This window comes from Equus quagga, chromosome 14, assembly GCF_021613505.1.
Source record: "Equus quagga isolate Etosha38 chromosome 14, UCLA_HA_Equagga_1.0, whole genome shotgun sequence".
Lineage (NCBI taxonomy): Eukaryota > Metazoa > Chordata > Mammalia > Perissodactyla > Equidae > Equus > Equus quagga.
In genome coordinates, this window is record NC_060280.1 from 84,704,233 (window position 1) to 84,729,850 (window position 25,618).

Genomic DNA, 25,618 nt, shown 5'->3' on the forward strand with positions numbered 1-25,618 from the left:
GGACAAGGCGGAGCGCAGGGCCCGGCACCGCGAGGGCAGCCGGCCAGCCCGGGGCGGCGAGGCAGACGGCGAGGGCCCCGAGGGCGGCGAGCGCAGGCGGCGGCACCGGCACGGCCCCGCGGCCCACAACGCGGACGCGCGCAGGGAGGACCGGGAGCGCCGGCACCGGCGGCGCAGGTAGGTGCGCGCGACCCCTCACGGGACGGGGCAGCCCCTGGGCGACGCACGCGGGGGTCCCCGGCCCTGGGCGCAGCCCCACTTCACAGACGCGGCAACTGAGGGGGGAAGCCGCTGGCCGCAGGCCACACGACCAATAAGTGGCCTTGAACCCGGCCGTCTTGGGCAGCCGGTGGCCCCCTCGTGCACTGCGACCTGGGGCAGGTGCCTGCGCGTCTCGGGGCCTCCGTGCTGTTCGCCTGTAGCGTGGGGATAGTGGGGTCCAAGGGGTCGATGCTGGAATTAAATGGGGTAACCCCTTGCAGAGCCTGGAAGAGCAGCTGGCATGTGGCAAGTGCCTGGTAAATTTAGACCGTTTTCAGTGGTTGCGTCCACATCTTTTTACCCGATGCTGCCCTGAGGGCTGGGAAGAGCCACTCTGGGCCCTCAGCACCCACGCAGAGCAGGGCTCCAGGCCTCCGGGCGTCTTGGAGGCCAGCGCCTCACCCAGCTGGAGATGGCACCGTCTTCTTCGTGACTGTCTTGTAAGGCCCCTCGGAAGGTCCTCTGTGATGCCCCACATGGGAACCCATAACTCGCCTGCTGGAGTAGGCACTGTACCTTTGTCACTCCTGTCCTCTCGGCTGTCTTCTCCATCACCACCAGGGCATCATGCTGGCCTTCCAATGATGTGTGTCGGTCGTTCTGTTTTATGACGTGTGTTCTCAAAACTGTGCGCTCATGGACCCCCAGGGCGCGGGTTGAAATGCCGGCTCTCAGGCACTGGGTCTCAGGCGGCCCGAGCCTGCGTTTCCCCGGTGGGGCCAGTCTGGTCCGGGGACCACACTTTGAGTGTGACAGCCTGGGGTCAGGGCGTGGTATCTCTGCTGCGGGCGCCTGTAGCAAACCCACCGTGAGGGCGGCAGGTGAGGACCCGCTGGGTCAGCCTGTGTGGCCGTCACACGACGTGAGGGGGCTGCCGGCAGTGTGGAGAGTCCCGAACAGGGAACGGAACACCTCTTGGTGACGTGCCGCCAGCCTCGCTTCGATTGCCCAGGAGCTGCATTTCTGGAAGACGTGGTGTCTGTTTAAAACACGCAAAAGCGCTCTGTGCTCGTGTGTAAGGCACAGTCACGTGAAAATTAGAGGTCCAGGTCCCTGTGAGAGGGACCCAAGAAGGGCGTGAAGGAGAAAGGGCGGTTCCTCCCGAGCGGCCGCTCTGCACCTGCCGAGACTGGGGCCCTGCCTCGCCTTTCCCGAATGCCCACGGTGGCCTCCGATCCTCCTGTCTTAGGTCTTCCTGGCTCCCAGCAGCCCCTGAGAACCATTGTGCTGGGTCATTCCTACTCCAGAGTCTCCTCTGGCGGGTTTATTCACTCATTCCGTCAGTGTTGCCTAAGCACCTGCTGTAGTCTAAGCTGGTGCTGTGGGTTCGATCAAGTAGCTGCAAGTGACAGGCATGCTGTGGATGGGTGACCTGGGGCCTCTGAGAAATAGGATCAAGAAACTGTGCCCAGCCTAGGGCCCCGGAGCAGGCTTCCAACAGGAGCAATCCGAGAAGGGAGGAGAGTGTTCTAGGCTAAGAAGAGCATGTGCAAAGGCCCTGAGGTGGGCCAGAAGGAGGCCCGTTTGAAGGGTGAAGAGAGAGTGGCAAAGAAATGGAAGGGACAGGGATGGGTCAGCAGGGCCCTCAGTCCTCTCGGGGCAATGGAGGGACCGCTGAAAGGATCTTAGGGGAATAAAGTGTGTAGCACAGGATTCCGTGATTAAGAACCAGTGGTGCACCCTTGCCGTTATTGTTACCTCCTGAGATTATGTTATTATTCACCTTGTTACTGTATCTCCTCCTACGGCTGAAGGAGGCAGCGTGACAGGGACGGAACGGCAGTGCGGTCGTGAGGGGCAAGAGCCCGGGAGCCGAGGCCCCCTCCTGCTGTGTGACTTGCAGCACTTCACCTCCCCTCTCTGGGCTTCCATTTCCTCATCTGTAAAGTGGGGGTGAGAACAGCACACACCTGGGTGAGCCAGGTGTGAGTGTTTAAACGGCCCCTGCTTATCACCAGTGCCTGCTGGGTGTTAGCCGTCCCCGGTGCCTGCTGGGTGTTAGCCGTCCCCGGTGCTGGCGTGCTTCCCCTGGGCCCTGGACGTGTGGGCTGTCGTCGTTATTATTGTCAGTATGAGTAAGACTCTCATCCATAGACACAGAAAACCAGCTGCGGATGCACGGCCTTTGGCTTGCTCCTTCCGACTCCTTTTTACAGATGGGGAAACTGAGGCCCAGAGAGGGGAAGGGATTTCCCCACGAGCAGCCAGCCACTGGCCGTCCCCCAGCTGGCCCCTGTCCCCCTCTCTGCAGCCACCCGCACGCTTGGCCCGTCGGGCCCCTGCCTCGCCCAGGAGGCCCCCACCGAGAGAACGTGTGCGTGTGGCTGATAAAACATCCTGACGCTTGTTGGAAATAAAACTTCATGAAGATTCAGTCTCTTTTAGAGAAAAACGCAAGACAAGCCATTCATCTGCTTTAAAAAAATAAATAAGTATGAACGGCGAAGATAAAACTTTATTTGGGAAGATAATAGACTGACAGCCGCTCCGCTCTGTGTCCGCCGGCCCCGCTGTGCGTCGCTCTTGCAGCGCATCGGGCCCCGGCATGGTCGCTCCCTGGCCGTCGTCCATCCTCCTTCCCGCCTCTGCGGGCGTCTCTCCCTCTCTGGTCCCTGCAGCTCTCACAGGCTCAGCGCAGGGAGCCGGAACCAAGGCCCATTCTGCTTCACGTCGTCGGAACCGCTGGCCCCGGATCCCCACGCCCCACACTGAGCCCGGGGGCACCCGGGGCCACCGCAGTGAGGACGAGCCCTCCTGGACTCCCGTGAAGATCTGAGGGTCACAGGGCGTCCTCTGCTCCCCACAGCCGGGCCCTCACCACCCCAGAGCCAATGTCTCTTGGCATCCTACTTCCACCTGCTCCCATCGCCGTGACGACGCACTCCCCAAAAGGAGAAGGAGGGATGTGCTGGACTGCTGGGCCTCACAGTTTGTTCTGCGTGGGGAGGGGACGCCTCATCCTTTAACACCCTGGTCCTTCAGCCCCCGCAGGCCTCGGCCAGTCTCCTCGGCACCCCACTACGGGCACCCCAAGTCACCCATCGCCCCATTTGCTTTGCTCAGTGGTAGCCTGAGATCTCTAGGACCAGAGAGCAGCTCGGCCCTCTCCCAGCTGGTTAACACTGAGCAAATGGCTCTCCCTCTCTGGCCCTCAGCTTCCTCCTCTGTAAACGGGCCTCTGACGGCAGCTGTGGTGGGGACTGAATGAGTCAGGACGTGCAGGGCCTTGGGGCCGGGGAGCATGAGGAAGCAGGACCGGCCCCCCTGGACCTGGGGGCCCGAGTGTGCCCTGGGCGAGGCGTCCCAGCCCTTGGCGGGGGGACGCAGCCGCCCGTGCAGGGCAGACGATGGCAGATGCCCAGGGGAGCAGGGGAGGGGCCCGACCCCGAGCTCAGCTGCCCCTTTGCTCCCTGGAGACACAGAAAGGAGATCCCTGAGGCCGGCGCGAGGCCCCCACAGGCTGAGCTTGTCAACGCTCTGTGCAAGACGGAGGGGCCCGCACGGCCGTCCCTCGGACGCCTCCCCAACGTCACATCCCTCCCGGGTCCAGAAGACCCTGGCGCCATCACAGCATCTCCAAAAGCAACAAGGGCGTCGGCTCAGAACTCCCATCTCAGTCGGGTGGCGGGGGGCCCTGGCTGTGATCCGTTGGGGGGCAGAATTCCTGTCCTTCTCTGGACCCCGAGACGAGAAAACAGATCATCTTCCAGAATACAGCGGCGGGCAGGCCCGGGACGGACAGTTCTGTTCCAGGAGGGGACGCTGCACGGGGGCACTGGTCCCAAGCAAGTTCTAAGTCCCCCGGCGCGAATTCCACTCGGTTTCATGGCCCGGGAGTGACTCTCGAGCCGTCAGCTCGTGCACACGTCTATCCCTCAGCGCCACTTGACGAGGCTGCTGGGCCGCCTTCTGGTGAGAAGCGTCCGCTCCAGGAGCTACGCTTAGTCTCCAGGTTGGACGGAAGGTCTGTGCTTATCCCCCCTTTCAGATGAGGGACCTGAGGCTCAGAGAGGTTAGTCCAACTGCAGGGGGCCACACAGCAGGGAAGTGGCGTTGCGGAGACTCAGACCCGGCTCAGCCTGTGCCCCAGGGTGTCAGCCATGACGCTCACTCGACTGGGACAAGGTACGCGCCCGGCCACCCGGCTCCTGTGTGGCCTCAGAGCGACGAGAATGGAAACAAATGCCTCGTGTCTTCTGCTCACTGACCACACCACGGCCTCTGTGGGTTAAAGTGCAGAACGACACCAGGCAGGCGGCGCAGGCCCAGCCGTGGCTTTGCCTCCTGCGGTGGCTCTGGTCTCGAGTGAGCGGGGGCGGCACAGCCTGCAAGACCCCATCCTGCAGCTCGGCCTCTCGGCCCGGTTCCTCCTCCTCCGGGAGTGGCCGCCATCCCAGCCTCGTGCAGTGGTTCACAGAGGGAGCATCGCGAGCTGCCATGGACCGAGTGGCTCGCCCGGTGGCCGTGGCCGTGAGTGCCTAGGACCCGTGCACCCCCAGCTGCCAGCTGAGCGTCGGGGGATCCTGAACTGCTCCACGGGGGGGCGCTGTCGCTGGGGTTAGCGGGCCGGACGACACAGGAGCCGTGCTGTCGGGCTCCCGGCAGCTTCTGCCACCAGCTGGCTGTGTGGCCTCGGGCAAGGCCCCTCCCGTCTCTGAGCTCAGCTTCCTCCTCTGTCAAGTGGGAACCAGTCCCGCCCGCTTGCCCTGGGCGTCCTGTAGGTCGGATGAGCTGGGGGCTCGGCCCGGCGCACAGTGGGTGCTCAGTGAGCCGGCTGCTGGGAGAGCTGCGCGGGGCCAGGCTGCAGAACTGGGGTCGCCTCTACCAAGAGCCAGGGGGCAGTTCCGGACCACCGGACCCTCTGCAGACAAGCCGCCAACACCGCCACCCGCGGGCCTCCTGGTGTTTCCAGGAAACAGACTGCGTGCGGGGCTGCGCCCGGGGTCGCGGGGATGGGAGCCCTGGGAGCGTCGGGGGCCGGGAGGGCCGTGTGAAGGCGAACAGCAGGCTGGGGCTGCTGAGGACAGACTGGCGGCAAGGGCTCAGGCTCTGGGGTCGCTGGCAGCCGGGGGTGAGCGGCAGGCGGGGGAGGCTGGGCCGGTGGGACTCCCCCCCAGCCTCAGTGTCCCATCTGAAAAACGGGGCATCCATTCATCATTTGACGAGACGCGGACGAGCGCCTGCCGGGTGTGGGGCCCTGTCCCGGGCACTGGAACCACGGCCGTGACAAGGGACACAGGGGCCCTTCCTCAGGGGGCTGCTGCCCCAGTGGCTGTGGAGGTAACAGCTGGGCGAGGTCCTGAGCTGTTTCCCCTCCCAGTACGCGCTGAGTGACTTGGCTAATTGAGGCACCAAATCCCCCCCCACCACATCGTCTCCCCGCTTCCCACCTCCAGCCGCACCTCGGCCCACTCGGCCCCACCTCAGGGCCTTTGCACCAGCTGTTCCTTCTGCCTGGAGTGCTTTGCCCACCACCCTCGCATCCCCGGGAGAAATTCTCCTGTTCAGTTACCTGCTGTGCAGCCTCGGGCAGGAGGCTTCACCTCTCTGAGCTTCGGTTTTCTTGTCTGTGAAGTGGGGCTGGTCGCGTCCCTCTCAGGGCTGACGATGGGGGGCTGTGACGACTCAGGCGCCGGGAGTGGCGCCTGGGGGTCTGGCACGGAGAAGCCTTGGCCGTTTTGGTTTCTGCCGCGGTTTTCTGTTAGGCTCACGTGCGGCCCCTCGGATGCTGGGACCTTGGGCAGGACCCGTGAGGAGTCACTGTTCTAACTGCGTCCCGGTTCTTTCTCGTTGGCCCGCCCGCTGCAGAGAGAACCAGGGCCCGGGAGTCCCGGTGCCGGGCCCCAACCTGTCGACCACCCGGCCGATCCAGCAGGACCTGGGCCGCCTGGATCCGCCGCTGGCCGAGGACATCGACAACATGAAGAACAACAAGCTGGCCACCGCCGAGGCGGCCGGTCCCCACGCCAGCCTGGGCCCCGCCGGGCCGCCCCCGAGCCCCGCCAAGATGGGGAACAGCACGGAGCCCGGCGTCGCAGCCGCCACCCCGCAGAACACCGCCAGCCGCCGGGCGCCCAACAACCCGGGGACGCCGTGCAACCCCGGCCCCCCCAGGACCCCCGAGAACAGCCTTATCGTCACCAACCCCAGCAGCACCCAGAGCAACTCAGCCAAGACTGCCAGGAGGCCCGACCACACGGCCGTGGACATCCCGCCCGCCTGCCCGCCGCCCCTCAGCCACACCGTCGTGCAAGGTGAGCCCCCGCCTCCCGGCCTCAGTTTCTCCTTGGGGACGGTGGGTATGATGGCTCCTGTCCCCGGGGCTGCTGGAGGCCCGGCTGGGATGGATGCGCACGGCGCCTGGCAGGGAGCTCGGTGGCCTCCTGCGTCCGAAGGTCCCCCAGGGCGGCCAGGACGCCACCCCTGAGAAGCAGGGCACCCCTGGGGCGGGAATGTGGGGGTCACACGATCCTCCAGACCTGGCTGTTCCAGGAGAATGTGACACGGGCCCGTGTGTGACTTGAAACTTTCTAGCATCATATTGAAAGGCAGGGAGGGAGGGAGAGGAGGAACTGAAAAATAAGAAAGCAGGCGGCCCGGTGGCCGAGTGGTTAAGTTCGCGCTCCACCGGCGGCCCAGGGTTCGCGAGTTTGGATCCCCGTTGCGGACCTGCACACCGCACATCAGGCCAGGCTGTGGCCGCGTCCCACGTACAAAGTAGAGGAGGACGGGCACAGATGTTAGCTCAGCGACAGTCTTCCTCAGCAAAAGAAAATTTTAAAATTAAAAAGAAAAAGGAAATAGGTGAAATGAGCTTTAATAAATTATATTTAACTGGAAAAGTTATTTATCTCCAAAATGTTTCCACGTCAACCTGTAATCAGTATTTTCAAATTTATCGACGAGCTCTTTCACGTTCTTCTCTTCGCACTGAAATCCGGGTGCTGTCACGCCCGCACCGCGGTCTGCAGCGGCCTGGGACGGGGCGGACGGGGGTCCCACCCTCAGGGCCGGCGGTCTCTGCCCCCCCAGGCGAGGACCGAGGAGCTGGCGATGCCCTGAGCTTGTTCTCTGCTGAGACGAGGCGGGCCCAGCACCCACGTCCGCTCGGTGCTGAGGTCGCCCCTCGCGTGTTGGCTCAGTGGTCGCCACCATCCACGGGGCGGATCTCGCCATGGTGCCCATTGTGCAGATGGGGAAACTGAGGCTCGGGGGCTGGGCCTGCTCACGACACGCTGTGTGGCAAGGCTGCAGGGCCCGTGCTCTGTCCACAGCCACTGAGGCCTGCCACGCTCGGGCCGTCCAGTGGTCGGAGCAGGTGCTCTGGGGCCGGCTGCCAGGCTTCAAATCCCAGCTCTGGCCCTTCCCAGCTGTGTGACCTTAAGTAAGTCGCCTCACCTCTCTGTGCCTCAGTTTCCTCCTCTGTGAAATGGGGGTCACGAAGTCCCAGTGTCATGGGGTCGTGTGGGGGTTGAATGCACACGGTGGTGCCTGGCGCACAGCAGGTGCTGTGTGAGTGTCAGCGGCCCCCTGCCTCCTCCGGGCAGGCGCAGGAGCCCGAGGCCCCTGGGGAGCTGTGCAGGGAGCCCTGTGTTGGTTCTCGTCCCAACAGTGAACAAAAACGCCAACCCAGACCCACTGCCAAAAAAGGAGGAGGAGAAGAAGGAGGAGGAGGACGACCCTGGGGAGGACGGCCCGAAGCCCATGCCCCCCTACAGCTCCATGTTCATCCTCTCCACCACCAACCCGTGAGTGTGGCCACGGCTCCACGGGGCAGTGGGAGTTGGGCTGGGGGGACCTTTGGGCAAATTAAAAAACGATGCCTTTTTCTTACATCATATGAGAGAGAAATTTGTCATAAAATAGCGATTGTGTTGGAAAGAGGCCCCTTCCTGCCATCAGCTAGAAATCATTGTCATAAAATGTCCCCAAATCTACACTGTCTGTGACGTGAGAGGTGCCCCTTAGAAATGGCTGCCTTGTGCAGCGCACAACCTGGACAACTGTATGTGGCAGCCCTGGTCCCTGAGCTCTGCTCCTAACGTCTGCTCCACAAGGTTTGGATTCTGGGGAGATGGTCTCTGAGTCCCATGGCGCTCTGACTTGGGCATCCTTGAGGAGGATGGATTATTTAGGGAAGAAACGTATTGCATGTATGTCACGGCAGCTCAGAGGTTGTTTTAAGATTGCATTTTTCCAAAGGGCGTTTCTTGAAACCCTGGTCCTCAAAATGCTTCTCGACAGAGAAGACTCGTGTCCCACACATGGCAGGGGACACTGCTCTCTGTGATCTGCCTCTCACGGACTCACTTCTTGTTTACTTTTTATCTGCTTGACTGTTTATCTATTTTACTACAAAAACACCTACATGGGACTTAGGGCCAGGCACCGTTCTGATTGTTTTACACATTTTTTAAAATTCTTATAATAACCCTAAGGGGTTGATATTATGCTTATTCCCATCTGATGAAGAATTGGAGGCCCAGAGAGGGGAAGTCACCTGCCCAAGGTCACACAGCAACCAAGTGGGAGAGCTCAGGCAGACGGATTCCAGCATCTCTGTTCTTACACACCAGCCCTGCTGCCCTATCACATATTTACTATTATTAACTCCACTTGAAAGGCTAAGTACTTGAGTATTATCCCATTAGCACCGTAAAGGCTCTGATAAGGCATGCAATGCATCGTTTCAGTAGCTAGCTTTTCAGAGCCCCTACCCCGTGCCAGGCATAGATTGAGTCTGGATCTTCACGTCCCTGGGAGGTGGGCACTGTGGTTACGGCCGTTTCAGGGAGACACAGAGGGCATAAGGTCACTCAACTCATTGAAAAGAAAGAAAGAAAGAGATCAACTTAACTCACAGTTTCCAGATTTTGTTTGACCGTAGAACCTTCTATGCGTGAAAAGCCTTTTTGTCTCCTACGGAATCAAGAATAATATTTCTTCAACTCTCCCTGGGAATCCAGATGTTCCAAGAGGGTCGTGCGGGAGTGATAGGAGCTGATAAACAGGGCGTGTGACCGTGTCCCCTAGCTGAACTTCCCCCCCCCCCGCCTTCTTGGGGCTCCCCGACGCAGAGAACCCCAGACGCAGGAGCTTGAGAGTCTGTTGGGTGTGGGGCCTGGGCAGTTAGAGATCTCGGGGCAGGTGACATAAGGAGCTTAGAAAAGGAGGGCCTGGAGCCCATGGTCTGAGTGGACCTCTGCACGCTTCCTGTCCCCACAGCCTTCGCCGCCTGTGCCATTACATCCTGAATCTGCGCTACTTCGAGATGTGCATTCTCATGGTCATCGCCATGAGCAGCATTGCCCTGGCGGCTGAGGACCCTGTGCAGCCCAACGCCCCCCGGAACAACGTGAGTCCCGCCCGCCAGCGCCCAGCCGGAGCTCGGAGCCGGAGCGGCGCGGGGATGGGGCAGCCTGGGTGCCGCCAGGTTCCTGGGGGCAGGCGGTCCTGGAGGGTGGGCAGCCCTGGAGGACGGGGCCTGCCCTGGAGGGAAGAAATGGCTGGAACCCCGGGAGGGGCAGGCAGGGGGTGGCGCTCAGGCATGGCGTGCTCTGGGCGCTCGTGAGCCGCTGGCGGCTTCCACTGTTTACACAAAGCTTTGCAAGAAAGGCTTGTCCTGGCCCAGAGACGCCGCCTGAGCATCCAGCCTCCGCATGGTCCTGTGTCGCCCGCCCGGTGCGACGCTGGCTGGGAACAGGCTCACCCCAGGAGCTTAGCGTGCAGCCCTCCCGTTTGACAGGTGGGGAAACTGAGGCTCATGGGCTGAGTGATCTAGGCGGGATCTGCCTCCCCCAGAGCCCCTGCTGCTTCCCTCCACCGTTGCTGTTTATTGAGCGCCTACTGTGTGCATGGGCCCCTTGAGCCCCACCAAACAGGAGTGTGTGTGTGCCCGTGCTTGGGGGAAACCGAGGTAGTGACGGACAAGGGTGTGCTGGGTTCTGGCCTGGCCCGGCCGCTGGGGCTGGAGGCAGGGACCAGGATGCAGCACCGCACGGGGAGACCGGCCCGACTCCAGGGGCCTGGGGGCTGGGAGCAGCCGGGGAGCATCCTTAGGGTCCCCCGGCCCTCCATACCGTGTCGCGGTGGAAACGTCCCCTTGAAGCCGTCCCCTGTGACGCACACGGTGGCCTGTGCCACAGCTGGTGCCCAGGACCCGCCCCATGTCTTAGGCCTCAGAGACGCGCGGGACGCGGGGGTCCCCGGATCCAGGGAGTCGAGGCTCCCCGGTTCTCCCCCTCTGGCGCAGGGTCCCCAACGGTGGCCAGGCCGCAGACACCTGGGCTGTGTGATGCGGGTCGCAGGGCGCGGGGCCCCCAGGGAGCTTCCGGCCCCGAAGGCCCAGGCCCTGCCTGGCTTCTCCGGCCCCTCCTGCCCCCGAGGCCTTCAGCGCTGCAGTCGTCTCTGTCGCCCGCTTCCCACACGGAACAAACAGGCTCCCTCCGCCCGCGGCCGCCACGTGTCCCGTGAGGTGGCGCTGTGGCCCCCGGGCTGTCGCGCTTTCGCAATGCTGTGCAGCATCCGCGGGGCCGGGCTCACTTCTCCCTGCGCCTGTGGCCAAGCGTTGGCACCGTCTCCAGCTCAGGATGCTGTCGCCCCCCGACCCCCGACCCCACGTGCCCCCGGAGGGCCGTTTGTGGACACCGCTGCCCCGTGACACCTGGCGCTGGCGGCTCTGTCGTCGGCCCGCCTGGAGGAGGGGAGCAGGACCTCCTCGCGAGAAGTGGGACGAGCCTCCGCAGAGCCACGAGTCTCAGGAAACGGCCCTTTGCAGGGACAGAAGGTTCCGTCCAACATTCTTTTGGTTTCTTCCCGCTGCCCGACCGGCTCCAGAACCAGCCCCACGCGCGCCCTGCGCCTCCCGCATCTGACCTCAGTCATCCTGCCGGGCGCCAGGCACAGAGCCCAGCAAGGACGCCCAGGGAGCACCGGGTCCCTCTGCCCCTCAGATCCTTCCGGCCCCACCCACACCGACCACCCGACCCAGGAAGCCCGCCGTCCTGGCCGCTCGGGTCCCTGCTGGCCCTTCGGGCACCACGCGGAACAGGAATGTGCGTTGGGAGCACACCGGTCACACGGTGCCCGCAGGACCCAGCACAGCCCCAGCCGCTGGCGCATCCATCCAGCAGGCGTTTGTTGAGCGCCTGCTGTATGCCTGGTCCTGGACTGTGAGCTGGAGACGCCACAGGGACAGATGCCCCTGCCCTGGGGGGGCCGACACTCGGGTGGGGAGGGGACGATGAGGCGATTAGAAACTACAGCAAGGGGCCAGCCCAGGGCCAACTGGTTGAGTTCGCGTTCCACTGCAGTGGTCCAGGGTTTCACCGGTTCAGATCCTGAGTGCAGACATGGCACCGCTCATTGGGCCACGCTGAGGTGGCGTCCCACATGCCACAACTAGAAGGACCCACAACTAGAGTATACAGCTATGTAGTGGGGGTGTTTGGGAAGAAGAGAAAAAGAGGAGGATTGGCAACAGATGTTAGCTCAGGGCCAATCTTCCTCACCAAAAAAAAGAAACTGTGACAAATAATTCGTCAGGAAATAAGAAATGCCGGGGTGGGGGCGTGGCTAAACTGGGTAAGGAGGACCAGCAGCTCCCGGAAGGGGGATGGTTAACTGGTGGTCAGGGAAGGCCTCGCTGGGAAGGTGATGTTTGAGCTGAGCCGTAAAGGAGGAGAGAGAGGGAATCAGGTGGGAATGGGGAAGAGCATTCCAGGCAGAGGGAACGGCTTGTGCAAAGGCCCTGGGGGAGAACATCGGGCGGCAGAAGTGGAGTGAGCAGGGGGCAGAGAGGTGAGGCGAGGCCAGGAGGTGACCAGGCAGAGCCAGCAGCACCCTGGGGTGGACTCGAGTGTCCCCCTCGAGCCAGGCGGCAGCCACGGAGGGTCCTGGCGGGGGAGGGACGCGCCCTGGCGGCCATGCTCAGTGACCACCAGCCCTGCTTCGACGACTCTGGCAGAGCCCTGCCCGCCTCGCGCCCACCGCAGGCCGGTCACCGCGCCCAGCGGGCTGTGGACAGGGACCCCTGGGGCCTGGGGCGGCGCAGGGCAGCCCCGTGTGGCCGGAGGGCCGGTCATGTCAGCTAGCGCTGTGGGGACACTGCTTCTCACCCGGGCCCTGGGCTTGGGCCCGCCAGCACCAGGGGCAAGTCCTGCCTGAGCTCCCGGGGCCACCGCTCGTCTGTGCAGGGCTTTGGGCGTTAAAAGAAAAGTCAATTAACAGGCGCCCTTGGGGTTGTCAGTAAACAGCCTAACGATTCTGTTAGGACTTTGCCGCCATCTGCTGGGCAGTTTCATTCACAACATGCGAATCTGCCCTGGGAGTCAGGGCGGGAGGGGCCCTTGTGCAGTGCACGCCCTGCCCCACCGTACAGACAGGGCTGCCGTGTTTCCTCCTCCAGGTGCGGACTCTGCTCCTTGGGGACTTTCCTGGAGCCGAGCTCCCTAGCCGGCCCATCGCCTGGCTCACGGGGGCTCCGCTAGAGCAAGCCGGGCGATCTGCCACCCCGTTGTATTTCTCTCCCTGCAGGTGCTGCGATATTTTGACTATGTTTTTACGGGCGTCTTCACCTTTGAGATGGTGATCAAGGTGAGTGCCGGGGCTCCAGGGCGTTCTGCACCCTCGAGAATGCCACCCTGGCGCAGGAGGCTCACCCCCCGGGATTAGAAATGCTTGGGGTGCCTGAGGGCCAACAGGCAGGCCCGTGTGGCTGGAAGGAGTGAGCTAGGAGCCTGGGGAGGAGGAGGGCAGCGAGGTCACAGGGACAGGCCATGCAGGGCCTTGGGGACCACGGGAGAACTCTGCCTTTCACCCCCAGTGAGGTGGGAGCCACAGCGGGTTCTGGGCAGAGGAGGAGTGCTCACGGCGCCCTCTGGTGGCTGGGGGAGGGAAGGCTGGGGGAGGGGCTGGGGGCGGTGGGGAGGGGCCGGTGGAGGAGGGGGCAGGCAGGTTGGGGGAGGGAGGAGGAGGGGGGGAGGGAGAGGGAGGAGGAGGGGGGGAGGGAGAGGGAGGGCCGGCAGGCTTGAGGAGGGGCGGGGGAAGGGGGGACGGGCAGGCTGGGGGAGGGAGGAGGAGGGAGGGGGCGGGAGGAGGAGGGAGGGGGACGGAGGGGGACGGAGGGGAGGGAGGGGAAGGGAGGGGGAGGAATGGGGGGACGGGCAGGCTTGAGGAGGGGACGGGCAGGCTTGGGTGGGGCAGCGGTTGGGGGGCGGGCGGCTGACTGGTCACTGGTCGGGGCGGCGACGATGGGGCCGTAGCAGGATGCCAAGAAGCGGATGGGTTCCTGGAAGGTCTGGAAGGCAGAGGCAGCCGGTCCGCGGAGGCCCCAGCGTGGAGTTTTGGGGGGCGGGGTCAACCCAGGTTCGGACCTAAGGGCCAGCGAGTCGGAACAGCTTTTCCGAGGCGGGCGCGGCGCCCCTCGTCCCCGGAGCTCGGCCTGTGGTCCCTGCGCCCCCGGCGCCGCCTCCTCCGCGCGGAAGGTGGTGCTGCCCCCCGGGCGGCCGAGCGCCCTGAGCGCCGCCTCTGCTCCCCATAGATGATCGACCTGGGGCTCGTCCTGCACCAGGGCGCCTACTTCCGTGACCTCTGGAACATCCTCGACTTCATCGTGGTCAGTGGGGCGCTGGTGGCCTTCGCCTTCACGTAAGTGTCTCCGGCCGCCCAGCCCGCGGCGCCCCTGGGCCAGGCCGTGTCCTCGGGGTGCGGGTGGGCGGCGTGCGCTCGGGGGACTGTGGGTGCCGCATGCACCAGGCGGAGCTTCACTGGCTGTTGCACAGGCTGGGAGGAGCAATGGGCAGCGACCCTGTGCTCCTCACGGCCGCTGCTGCCTCTGCTGTGCTGCTTGTAGACTAGACCGGCCCGGACATCTCATCTCCCTGCCGCCCTGCAGCCCCACCCGCTGTCTCTTTGGGGAGCCCCTAAAAAGACAATCAGGGAACGAATGTGCATGAGGATTCGGATCTCCTCCCGCCCTGTGCCCCGTGGTTGTAGACCTCGTGACACCCTTTGTGTGTCCCCCTTGTCCCTGCAGTCTGGGGACACTGCCCTCTGAAAGGCCACATCATCATGCAGCTCCAAGATGGGGCCCAAATTGTGGGCGGCCACTCCAAAATGACGCCCAAGGGCCAAGCAGTCATCTCAAGATGGCACCCAAGGGCTGGGCAGCCATGCCTGATGGTGCCTAAGTTCTGGCTAGTCATTCCAAGATGACACCCAAGGGCTGGGCAGCCATTCCAAAATGGCACCCAAGGGCTGGACAGGTATTCTAAGATGGTGCTCTAGGGTTCAATAGTCATTCCAAGATGGCACCTAAAGTCTTAGTAACCACTCCAAGGTGTCAGCCAAGTTGTGGACGGCCATTGCAAAATGGCACCCAAGGGTTGAGCAGCCATTCCAAGATGATGCCCAAAGGCTGAGCAGCCATGCCAGAATGGCACCCAAGTTGTGGGTGGTCATTCCAAAATGGCACCCGAGGGCTGAGCTGCCATTTTAAGATGATGCCCAACAGCTGGGCAGCCTTGCCAGGATGGTGCCCTAGGGTTCACTTTGTCATTCCAAGATGTTGCCCAGGGGCTCAGTAGTCATGCCAACATGGCACCCAAGTTGTGGGCTGCCACTCCAAAATGGCACCCAAGAGCTGGGCAGCCATGCCAGGATGGTGCCCTAGGGTTCAGTTGTCACTCCAGGATGGTGCCCAAGCTGTGGCCGGCCACTCCAAGAGGCCCGAGGGCTGCACAGCCCTGGCTCTGGGCCCTGGGAGAGAAGGTAGCAGGAGCCCTCGCTGTGTGGACCTGCAGGGGCGGAAACCCCTGGCCGGGCCTGGTCGGAGGCGGCCGGTGCCCATGGCAGGGCCGGGAAGGCGTCCTGCGGGGCGGGTCCCCGCCCTCTCCCCCTTCTCCCCGCGCTCTCCTGCTTTTCTAAAGTCATCGAGCGGGTGAGCGTTAGGAGGAGGAGGCCATCAGGGAGTCGGGAAGTTGTCCGTGTCCTCAGAGACGCTCTGCGGCCTAACGCAGCAATGATGGGCAAACGCGGGCAAACGTGGGACGCAGAGCTGAAGGCTCCTCAGAGCAGCACTGGGCCCGCGGCCGTGGAGCCACCCGACGCTCCGGCCCCTGAGCGGGGGTCCCACCCCACTGGCACCCAGGGAAGGGGAGATAGGAGCAAAACACAGCCTTCCTACCCAGGGGGCGCAATTTCTTCACAAACAGGCGTCTAAGACGCTGCACAGGGTGGCAAGGACGTGGCCGGCTCTCCGGGCGGCCCCTGCCGGGTCAGCGGCCTGACGCCCTGGAGCCGCCTGTGCCCCCAGGCCAGGACCACCCACCGGAGGGACGTTCCCTGCTCCTCACTCCTCCCTGCCCCCCTCCCTGGTCCTCCTCACTCCTCCCTCCCAGCTCCTCCCTCCTTCCCTCCCTGCTCCTCCCCGCTCCTCCCTCCTCCCCTCCCCGCTCCTCCCTGCCCCCCTCCCTGCTCGTCCTCTCCTCCCTCCCTGCTTCTTTCTGTGGCTCACTCTCTCTTTTGACTCCTTTCCTGTTCTCCCCGTTTTCTGTCGTTCTCCCTATTTTCTGTGATTCTATTTTCTGTCGCTCTCCCCGTTTTCTGTCATTCTCCCCATTTTTCTGTCACTCCTCTGTTTCTTGCTTTCTCTTTCTGTTCCCCGCTCTCCCCCACCCCTTGCCGTGGCTCGTATCTTTTGGTGACTGGGCCTGACTATCTGCCTGACCCGGGCAGGCGGCCGTGTGGCCTGGAGCAGGTGGCCACTCTGGCCCCAGGAGCCCCCGCTCCCGCCGAGCTCTGCCCGGGTGGTCTCCATGACCCGAGAGGGCCAGCCCTGCCCACCCCCCAGCCCTCCAGGACGGGGTCTGCAGCAGCCCCAGACGCCCAGGGCTCAGGAGGTTTGGGGGGGCCCGTCGGCCACATCCATGTGTCCACACGCAGCCCCCCCGTGCCGGCCGTGCCGTGGGGGGTGCTTTGCCATGCGCGGCCACCTCTGGGTGTGGCTGTGACGCCCAGCGGCTCAGGCTCGGCCGTCTGGGGGCCGCCCTGCTTCAGCGGCTGCCCTGCCCCTCCTGTGTCCCTGGTTGGATCCTCGCGGGCTGAGGAAGGGCCGCCGGCCTCCTGAAGCCGGGACCAGGCTCCTGTCGGGCTGTGCCGCCCGGCCCTGCGGAGCTGTGCAGTGGGCACTGCTTCTTGGCTTCCCCAAGTCACTATTAGGCCGCACTGTGAGCAAATCTGCAGAACAAAGTCCTTTTTCCACCAAAAGCTGATCAGCAGAACGATTCTGTGTTGCGAGAGGACCTGCCGCAGGGAGCGGGCGCATTGAGTTTCTGTGTTTTCATTTTAGACATCAAGTTACATGAGGGCACTCAGAACGTGCCACACCTCCCGGGGGCTTGGAGCGTTCTGGAAGAGTCGACCTTTTAACCTGGTTCCGTGAAGTTGCTCCAGGCCTAGAGCCAGCCAGCTCATGACCTTGAGAAGCTTCGAGTGGTTTTAAAGTGCAAGGAAAGGGCCGGGGACAGGGACGTAGGGCCGTCCTGCAAGGCTGGGCGAGCTCGTAGGTCTCCCAGCAACTGAGAAGTGAGGAATTTTGCCAGTGGGATTCTGACAAGTGCCAGGGGCTCTCATGGGGTTTTGGGACAGCTGACAGCCATGGGAACACCTTAATGTGATGCTCATAGAGATGGGAGAGGTAGACCCAGAGACCCCACACCTGCAGCACCCTCCCCACCTCCCTGCCAATAATCCCTCTGGTGCTGCCACTCCTCTTCCAGGGCAGGGCTGCAGGTCTGGCACAGCTGGCCAAGCACCTTGATCAAGCCACTTCTGCATGCCTGAGGCCGATCTGCCAGAAAGCCAGAGAAGGAGCCCTCACGCTGCTGCTTTTTTCCCCAGAAAGGTTTCAGAATCCTCTCTCTGGCTGCGGGTTTTTGGCCTCATCTGCCCGAGAGGGTCTCTCGCCCTGTGAAGACTTTGGTTGTTGTCTTCTTATTCCCAGATAGATGTGGCCTTGGCAGGAGTAGGGGGGACACTCTGAGTGTCCCACCCCAGAGTCGGTGGCTTTTTTCTTTTCTGGTCTCTTACCTCACTTTATCTGTCCTGTGTGCCCGTCTCGGGGACCAAGACCCCGGCAAGGGTGAGTTAACGTCATCGTCGTAGAAAAAGGCTCCTGCAGGTCTGGCTGGTTTCTCTCTAAGGTGCAAGTCCCTGAGCCTGTCTGTGCCTCAGTTTCCCCATAGAACAGGAAAACTTGGCGATGATAATAGCTAACAGCCTCCGTTTACTGAGTCTTCGTGACGATCTGTGTGGGAAGTGTCCACGCTGTGGATGAGGAAACTGAGGCCACGAGGGCCCACGGGGGACAGGCCAGCGGGGTCTCTGGGAGTGGGCTCAGCTCACACTCAGGTTGCGGCCCACATCCAGCCTGACCGCGGAGCAGCCGCATGAGACGTGGCAGCCCGGCTCGCGGTGTCCTCGAGGCCACGGGAGGGGAGGGCGCGCAGTCTGCTCCGTCCCTTGTCTGGAGGAATCCTGCCGCGGAGCCTTCTTGGTGGATGCGAGGATTCTGCCCTCGTGCCCTGACCGCGCCCGTCTCACACGCGGGGAGCTCTCCCTGTGGTCCGCCAAGGGGTGTGCGAAGCTCTCCCGACGGTCCCCACCCCTGCACCCGGCCCAGAGCTCTGTGTGTGTCCTGTTCCACCCCTGCCCGTGTGCCACGTCCATGCGCCCATCACTAACACGCCATTTCATTCAGCGTCACACATGGTGTTGCGCTCTGTGCCCACGCATCGGGGCGGCCAGCTGACCTTTCTCAGCAGCCGCTGGATGCCGATCCCACGTCACTGCCAAGGGCCCATCTGGCATGGCCTCTCCTCCTTCAAGGCAGGCCAGCGTGGCTGGCAGGGCGCCTTGAGCAAGCTGCTCCTGCATGCTCAGGAGCCAAGAAGCCAAAGAAGGAGCCCTCAGGCTGCCACCATTTTTAATGTCCATCCTCAAAACAGCCCCCGCACCAAAGGCGTTATTTTTCGTATGTGATGAAATGGAAAGAAGATTAGAGTGCAGGTGCACCTGGGTTTGAATCTCAGTCTGCCACCTCCCAGCTGTGTGGCTTTGAGCAAGTCACTCGCCCTCTCTGGGCCTCAGCTTCCTCATCTGGAAAATGGGCATAATGGCGCCACCTTCCCACAGGTGGACGCACTCGTGTTCACGAGACTCAATCTCACACCTAAAGTCCACGGGGTACAGAAGTCACTGTTGCTGGGAGACCCTTAACAACCCAGGAGGGAGGACCTGCTCCCTCTGTGCAGGCGATGGTTCCCCAATATCAAAGGGCTGGCTGGGCGTCCGCCCCCATCTGCCTCCCCTCGGCCTCCGTTGTGGGTGAAGGCTTGAGACGCCAGCGCCAGCGCCCTGCAGCCTCCGTGCTCCCCAATGCCCCTCAGCTGCCCCACAGGAGCCCTGTGCCACGGCCCTCGTGACCTGTGGCAGGGCCACCGCGGACCCGAGGGCCCGAGTTCCAGATGAGGATGAGGGGGCAGAGCCAGGACTCACACCCAGGTCCCCCGCGCCTTCGGGACGTTCTAGAACCTCCGCCCGAGCTTCTGGGCGCTGGCGCTCCCAGCTCCTGGCAGTGACGCGGTGGTGGCGGGTGCTCGGCAGAGCCGGCTGTCTTGGTGCTGGCAGTACGGGGGACAGGGGCGGGCATGGGGTGCGTGTGTGCTGCGTGTGCGCTGCGTGTGCACATGTGCCACGTGTGCTGCGTGTGCATTGTGTGTCTGCTGCCTGTGCGATGCGTGTGCACCGTGTCGTGTGTCGTGTGTGTGCTGTGTGTGCGCCGTGTGTCACATGTGTGCTGCGTGTGCGCCGCTTGTGCACCGCGTGTGCGCTGCGTGTTCTGTGTTCTCTCTCCCGAGGCCGCTCACGACCTGTCCCTCCCTCGGCGCACCTCTCCAGGAGCAGCACACGGTAAAGTCCCGCTCGCTCGTCTGTCCCTCGTCCTCCAGGCTGCGGGGCAGCCACGCAGTTCTGGGGCCGTTTCCTTGGCCTTGTGTCCTTGCTGCTGTCCTGTCGCTTGCAGTGACTGGAGCCCCCTCAGCCTGCCCCCCAGGGAGGACGGGCCCCGAGGGGTCTTGGCCGCTGGCTCCCACCGTGACCCCCCATTAGCCGGTTCTCAGGGGAGAACCGAAAGGGTGTGGCTGGGGGACCTCCTCAGGGTCTGACTTTGATGGGGCAGGTGAGCAGAGTGGGTGCTTATCAGCTGGGAGAAGGAGGAGCGGCCCGAACACCCAGGACTTGGGTTCTAAGAGGAGAAATTAACCCCCTCGAGGAGCGTCTACACTCTCCGCAAAGTGGTTTGAAAGTCTGGTGGTTTTCTGTGGAAGTGCCTTGATCAAGCCTCTCCTGCATGCTCAGGAGCCAGACTGCCAGGAACACTCTCCTTGATGCCGCAGTAAACAGGATCGTTTCTCAGCGTCTCCACAGGCGGAGTGCCTTCCGGGAGAGAGACCCCCCCCCGATACCCGCCAGTGGCCGTGGAGTCATTTTCAGATGAGCGGATGTGCCCCAAGAGGCACAAGTTCCCAAGTGTCGGCCATTTGGCATATCAGGATTTTGGCGAGTTCCACCTACGAGCTAGATGTCCACATGCTCGACGTTCCCACCGACATGCAGTCCAAACACCCCGGTTTTGCTGGGAGACGTCCCATCGTCTCCCGGCCGCGTCGTCAGCCTCGGGCAGAGCCCAGCGGCAGGAGCAGTTGCTGGAGCGGCCGTGCGCAAGGGGGGCTCTCGGCTGAGCGGGGACGTGGGGACTCAGCCGCAGTGGGAGCTGGAGGGGTGAAGAAGGAGCCGCTGTGTCCGGCTGACCCTGTTGTTAGATTTGCCCCTTTCTGCCTGAAGTCCCCTGCTCGCGCCCCTCGCTGTGCTCGCACGTTGGAGACACAGCCTTGAGGTCACAATGGCGGCTTCTGTTTAAACAAGAAAAACACGTGCAGACCCCCCAAGGCCGGGAGCACGGCTGTGCCCGGCGGCCTGACACCCGGTCCCTTTATTCCCCGGAAATGAGAGGAAGGAACTAAGAGGATGCTGGGGGGGCCCCACCCATGGCCCGCAAGGTCACTGCGGGAGCCAGGAGACCCCAAATCCTGCTGGTCTGGGCCCGTCCCCTGCGTCCTGAGACCACCCGGTGGGCGAGCCCGGATCCGAGGGACGATGACACAGAGGAGCTGAGTCTGAAGCCAGAAGCAGAGGATTGTGGGGCAGTGCGGGCAGGTGGCAGAGCAGGGACGTCTCCGATGGGCTCTGAGACAGCTGCCTGGTCCTGCGAGGAAGGGCATTTCTAGCAGCAGGAACAGAATGTGCAAACGCAGACGGAGGCACAGAGGGACTGGGGTTTGGGGTCTGTGGCAGCCGCTGGGAACCTGGAGGCGAAGTTCATTGGGTCTCGGGGCCTTGAGTGCCGGGCCGGCCAGCCGCTTCCGGACGCTGCGAAGGGGCCTGCTGTGGCCATGGGCTCTGGCCTCCGTGTGCAGAAAAGACCGGCAGGAGAGAGATGGGGGGCTGGGGGTCCCGCCGGGGAGGGTGGCCGAGAGCCGATGGTGGGGGCGTCGGGAGGGCACCCCATGGGGCCAGGGGGGAGGACGGGGAGTCAGACGTGAGTCTTGGGTCTGCCTCGGGCGACCCGGCGGGTGGTGAGTTTCATTGACCACAGGGCCTTGGTGGCTGCGCCCAGTGCTCTCTTGAGTCGCGGTTGGCTGAGGGGGTCGTAGCGCCCCAGGGTGGGCTCAGCTGAGCTCAGGCCCAAGAGACCCCGCACCGAAGTCCTGGGAGGCTTCCTGGAAGGACGGGCTGGGAGACCCCGGAGACTGAGGCAGTGGTCCGCTCGCTCCTCGCCTGCGGGCGGGGACGCTGGAGGGGAGAGGGGTCTGGTTCAAGGGCCGCTTCAAGCGTTTCCGGGATCCTGTTGGAGGGGACGTCCCATTTTTGAGGAGCCCAAGGCCACCTGCAAAGAGGGAGGGGCAGCTGGCTCCTGAGCTGGGTGTGGGGCGCCCCCCCCTTTGCAGCTGCCTCGCCAGCCCTGAGGCCAGAACCACAGGAGGCCATCTGCGCCCGGGCTCTCCCCCCCAGCAAGGGCAGGGCACAGCCGGGCTGGCCCCAGACTCTGGGCATGGCAGAGTGGGGTCACGCGGGGCTGCGGGCCACCCCCACCCAGCCTGACCTCCACTCCCTCTCTCCCTCTCGCCACCCTCACATCCCTCCACAGCGGCAACAGCAAAGGAAAGGACATCAACACCATCAAGTCCCTCCGAGTCCTCCGGGTGCTACGACCTCTGAAAACCATCAAGCGGTTGCCAAAGCTCAAGGTGAGGCTGGGGCGTGGGGGAGGCCTGTCAGGGTTGCCATGTACAGTTGAGCAGGTGGTGCACTGCCCGAGGACACTGTATTGAAAAGAGTGCTGACAGCACCACAACCCTTGTAGACAGATAGATTTACTGTTCCAGCTTTCCAGCAGATGGCAGTGAAGTGAGTTACTCTGACAAAATCTGTATGTTATGACAGTTTTTCATCAGATGAAATGTCTCACACGGGGTCAGGATCCCTTTTCCTAATTCACGTTGACAGCATCGTGGGGATAAAACAAGGCACGGCCATAATCTGAGAAGCAGGAGACAGTTTCCATCCCACGTGCGCGACCTTTGACTTTCTCCTACCTGTTCTGGGTTCCCATTCTTTTCCTTCAAAGTACCGTGAACCAGCACTTCCCAAAAGCTTGTCTTTCACAAAAAAAAGAAAAGAAACAAACCTGGACGTCCACTCCCTGTTCAGTTCACACAGCACCTGAGGACCCCTCGTATTGTTTCTTACTTTATATGTTCCTTTAAATCGAGTCACTTTATTTTTTACTTAAGGGATTTATTTTAAAGGAAATGTTATGTCAAGTTTCTCAAGTTGGCAAGCAGAACCCAGTGTTAATAGAAGGTAAAACTACATATCTGTTCAAAGAAAATAAGAAGGGCCGGCCTGGTGGAGCAGTGGTAGAGTCCGTGCGCTCTGCTTCCGTGGCCCGGGGTTGGTGGGTTCGGATCCTGCTCACAGATCTACACAGTGCTCATCAGCCACGCTGTGGCCGCGTCCCACATACACAATAGAGGACGGTTGGCACAGAGGTTAGCTCAGGGCCAGTCTTCCTCACACACGCACAAAAAAAAAAAAAACATTAAAAAAACAAGGGGGGCTGGCCCGGTGGTGCAGCGGTTAAGTGCACACATTCTGCTTCAGCAGACTGGGGTTCGCCGGTTCGGATCCCGGGTGTGGACATGGCACCGCTTGGCACGCCATGCTGTGGCAGGCGTCCCACATATAAAGTAGAGGAAGATGGGCATGATGTTAGCTCAGGGCCATGCTTCCTCAGCAAAAAAAAGAGGATTGGCAGCATATGTTAGCTCAGGGCTAATCTTGCTCAAGAAACAAAAAGATACTGTTGTTAAAACGTAGCCAAATGTGGCTTGGAGCCGAGAGCCTGCTGTTTCCTGGTGGCCTGGACCCCGAGGCTGGAGCAGAGGGGGCGGCACAGCGCACTCATGCTAGGCTCGGCCGGGAGGCCCCTCCGGGCTCGGGCCGGGGTCAGGGGGCGCCGGGGTGGGGTGACGCCCTGCCCCCCTCGCCCGGGGACCCAGCCCTGTCGCTCCCCACAGGCCGTGTTCGACTGCGTGGTGAACTCGCTCAAGAACGTGTTCAACATCCTCATCGTCTACATGCTGTTCATGTTCATCTTCGCGGTGGTGGCCGTGCAGCTGTTCAAGGGCAAGTTCTTCCACTGCACCGACGAGTCCAAGGAATTCGAGAAGGACTGTCGGTGGGTGCCCCCCCCGCCGTGCGTCCCGGGGGCCGGGGCTCGGGGTGCAGGCGGCGGCCCGGCCGCAGCTGGCCTGGATCAGGCCCAGAAGGAAGCCAGTCTGGGCCTCCGGGTCGCGCCGTGAGCCGGTGGCGGCCTGGCCTCTGCCGAGTGGCAGTTGATCGCACTCGCTCCGCGGTGCGGGCCTTCCCGGCCGCTGAGCCCCGAAGCTCGGCCGTCTTGGGGTTTCGGGGAGACTCCCAGGGCACGTGGTGCGTGCGACACCCCGCCCTCCGCTGGGTCCGCGGCAGCTCCGCGAGCAGACGTTTCTGCCAGGAAACCCATGCTGTTTGCACCAAACGCAGCATAAGTGACAGGTTTAAAAAGCTTTGCGTCCAAGCGGGTCAGGTTTGCTGCCAGACGAGTTAGGTCTCTGATCAGCAGACGTCAGGGCCCTACAGGGAGCATCCTGGCTTTCTGGGCGCACGGTCCCTGTGAGCGCCGCCCGCAGGACGGCGAGGGGCACGAGGCCATGTCCCCCGAAAGCTCTGTCTCTGGAAACTGCAGTTTGAATTTCACACCGATTTTACTCGTCACGAACGCGCTCCTCTGATTATCCCCAGCCGTGTAGAAAGCTTGGGGGGCCGTGCAGACGGGGCACCAGGCTGGGAGGGAGGCAGCTGGCCTGCGACCTTTGTGGCCAAGGGGCCGCCCGAAGCCGCCTCCTGGGTGCTGGGAGCAGGAGGCCGGCCCGGAGGCGCTCTGTCACCTCGGGGCAGGTGTCACCGCGGCCTGTCACTTGTGACGGCCATTCCTGTGCCAGGAGCCCCATGCCCTGGCCCCATGGGAGCTGGCCCCACGGGAGCAGCTCGGGGCCGGGGCCGGGTGGGTGCCGTGTGGGGGTGCTGCCTCCCGGGCCCTGACAGCCATTTCCGTGGCAGCGGCAAGTACCTGCTGTACGAGAAGAACGAGGTGAAGGCGCGCGACCGCGAGTGGAAGAAGTACGAGTTCCACTACGACAACGTGCTCTGGGCCCTGCTGACGCTCTTCACCGTGTCCACCGGCGAGGGCTGGCCGCAGTAAGGGCCGCAGGCACGGGAGGCGGGACGCTGAGCCGTGCCCGTCGGGGGGGCCCTGATGCTCTAAGATGTTGATAGTTTGTGCATCGTGGGTTTCTGGGCGCTCGTTTTGATGTTTAAAATATTGCCGTCAACACTGTGTGTCCTGGGGGGGGAGGATTCTGGCTCCTTAATTTGTGCCCCGGGTGAGGGCCTCACCCAACGCGCCCAGTGCTGGTCTCCCAGGAGCCTGGGAAATGCCCGGCGAGGCCTCTAGATTCCAGGGGCGCCCTCGGCATCCTCACCCCCACACCCCTCACCTCCCCCACACACACACCCCCACCCCACCCGTCCCACAGACACACCAACCCATGCACCCCTCTGCTCCCCCATGCGCACACCCAGTGCCCACACTCGGGGCCAGCGCAAGCCCATCAGGCACTTCTGAGCAAATTTTTTAAAGACACGCCTTCCTCAACAGATTTCACCTCCATCTGTCAGAAAATCACTGCAGTATACTTAATGATTTTGTTCAAAGAAGGCACTTTATGGCCAACTGCCAAAAAGGTGTCCTCACGAATACACAAATCTATCCTGTCTACAGTATAAGTGGCACCACCTAGACCCAGAGCCCCTGAGCAGCGCACAACCTGTGCAACTGTACAGAGCAGCTCAGCAGATACACGCTCCCGCTTGCATCCCCATTTAACCTCCTCAGCTCCCACCACCACCTGCGCTCAAATCCACACACGCACGTGCACACACACACACACACACACCTCCATGACCCCCTGCTCGCTGCCATCCATCACCACAAACCTGGCTTCAAATCCTGACGTGGTCTGAGGAGTTGATCTTCAGCAAGTCACTTTAAACTGTGGAACTTCAGTTTCCTTGTCTGCAAAATGGAGCCGGTAATAAGCTCTCTGAGGGGCCGCTGGGAAGGTAAATAAAGTGTGGACGTCGTCTCGGGCGCGTCCCGGCCCTCGGCGCCCGACGGGGAGGGTGCTGTCCACACGCCCACAGCAGGGGAGGCGGGCAACTTGCACCTCGAAACCGGGCTCAGCAAACAGTGACGGCTTCCCTCTCTTTCCCGTGTCCTCCTCGTGTCCCCCCGTGTGCCCGTCCCGGTCCGCGCAGGGTCCTCAAGCACTCGGTGGACGCCACGTTCGAGAACCAGGGCCCCAGCCCTGGGTACCGCATGGAGATGTCCATCTTCTACGTCGTCTACTTTGTGGTCTTCCCCTTCTTCTTTGTCAACATCTTCGTGGCCTTGATCATCATCACGTTCCAGGAGCAGGGCGACAAGATGATGGAGGAGTACAGCCTGGAGAAGAACGAGGTGCCCGGCACGGCCGCCCCCTAAAGCCGGCCACGTGCATGCATATGTGTCCGTGTGCATACGTGTGTGCACATGTACTGAGTGTGGTGCACGTGAACGCATGCGCGCACGTGTCCGTGT

The 25,618-nt window shown here is 62.6% G+C and overlaps 1 protein-coding gene across 1 annotated transcript in view; it reads left to right on the plus strand.

Moving 5' to 3' along the window:
• The window catches only part of CACNA1A (calcium voltage-gated channel subunit alpha1 A), a 199,242-nt gene that overhangs the window by 128,418 nt on the left and 45,206 nt on the right, over positions 1-25,618 (plus strand). Inside the window, exons 20-29 of the mRNA XM_046638279.1 lie at positions 8-177; positions 6,070-6,515; positions 7,874-8,009; positions 9,487-9,616; positions 12,796-12,855; positions 13,802-13,908; positions 21,527-21,626; positions 22,959-23,119; positions 24,040-24,177; positions 25,297-25,498. Of these exons, the coding sequence (XP_046494235.1) occupies positions 8-177; positions 6,070-6,515; positions 7,874-8,009; positions 9,487-9,616; positions 12,796-12,855; positions 13,802-13,908; positions 21,527-21,626; positions 22,959-23,119; positions 24,040-24,177; positions 25,297-25,498 (1,650 nt within the window). The remainder of the gene's footprint in view (positions 1-7; positions 178-6,069; positions 6,516-7,873; positions 8,010-9,486; positions 9,617-12,795; positions 12,856-13,801; positions 13,909-21,526; positions 21,627-22,958; positions 23,120-24,039; positions 24,178-25,296; positions 25,499-25,618) is intronic.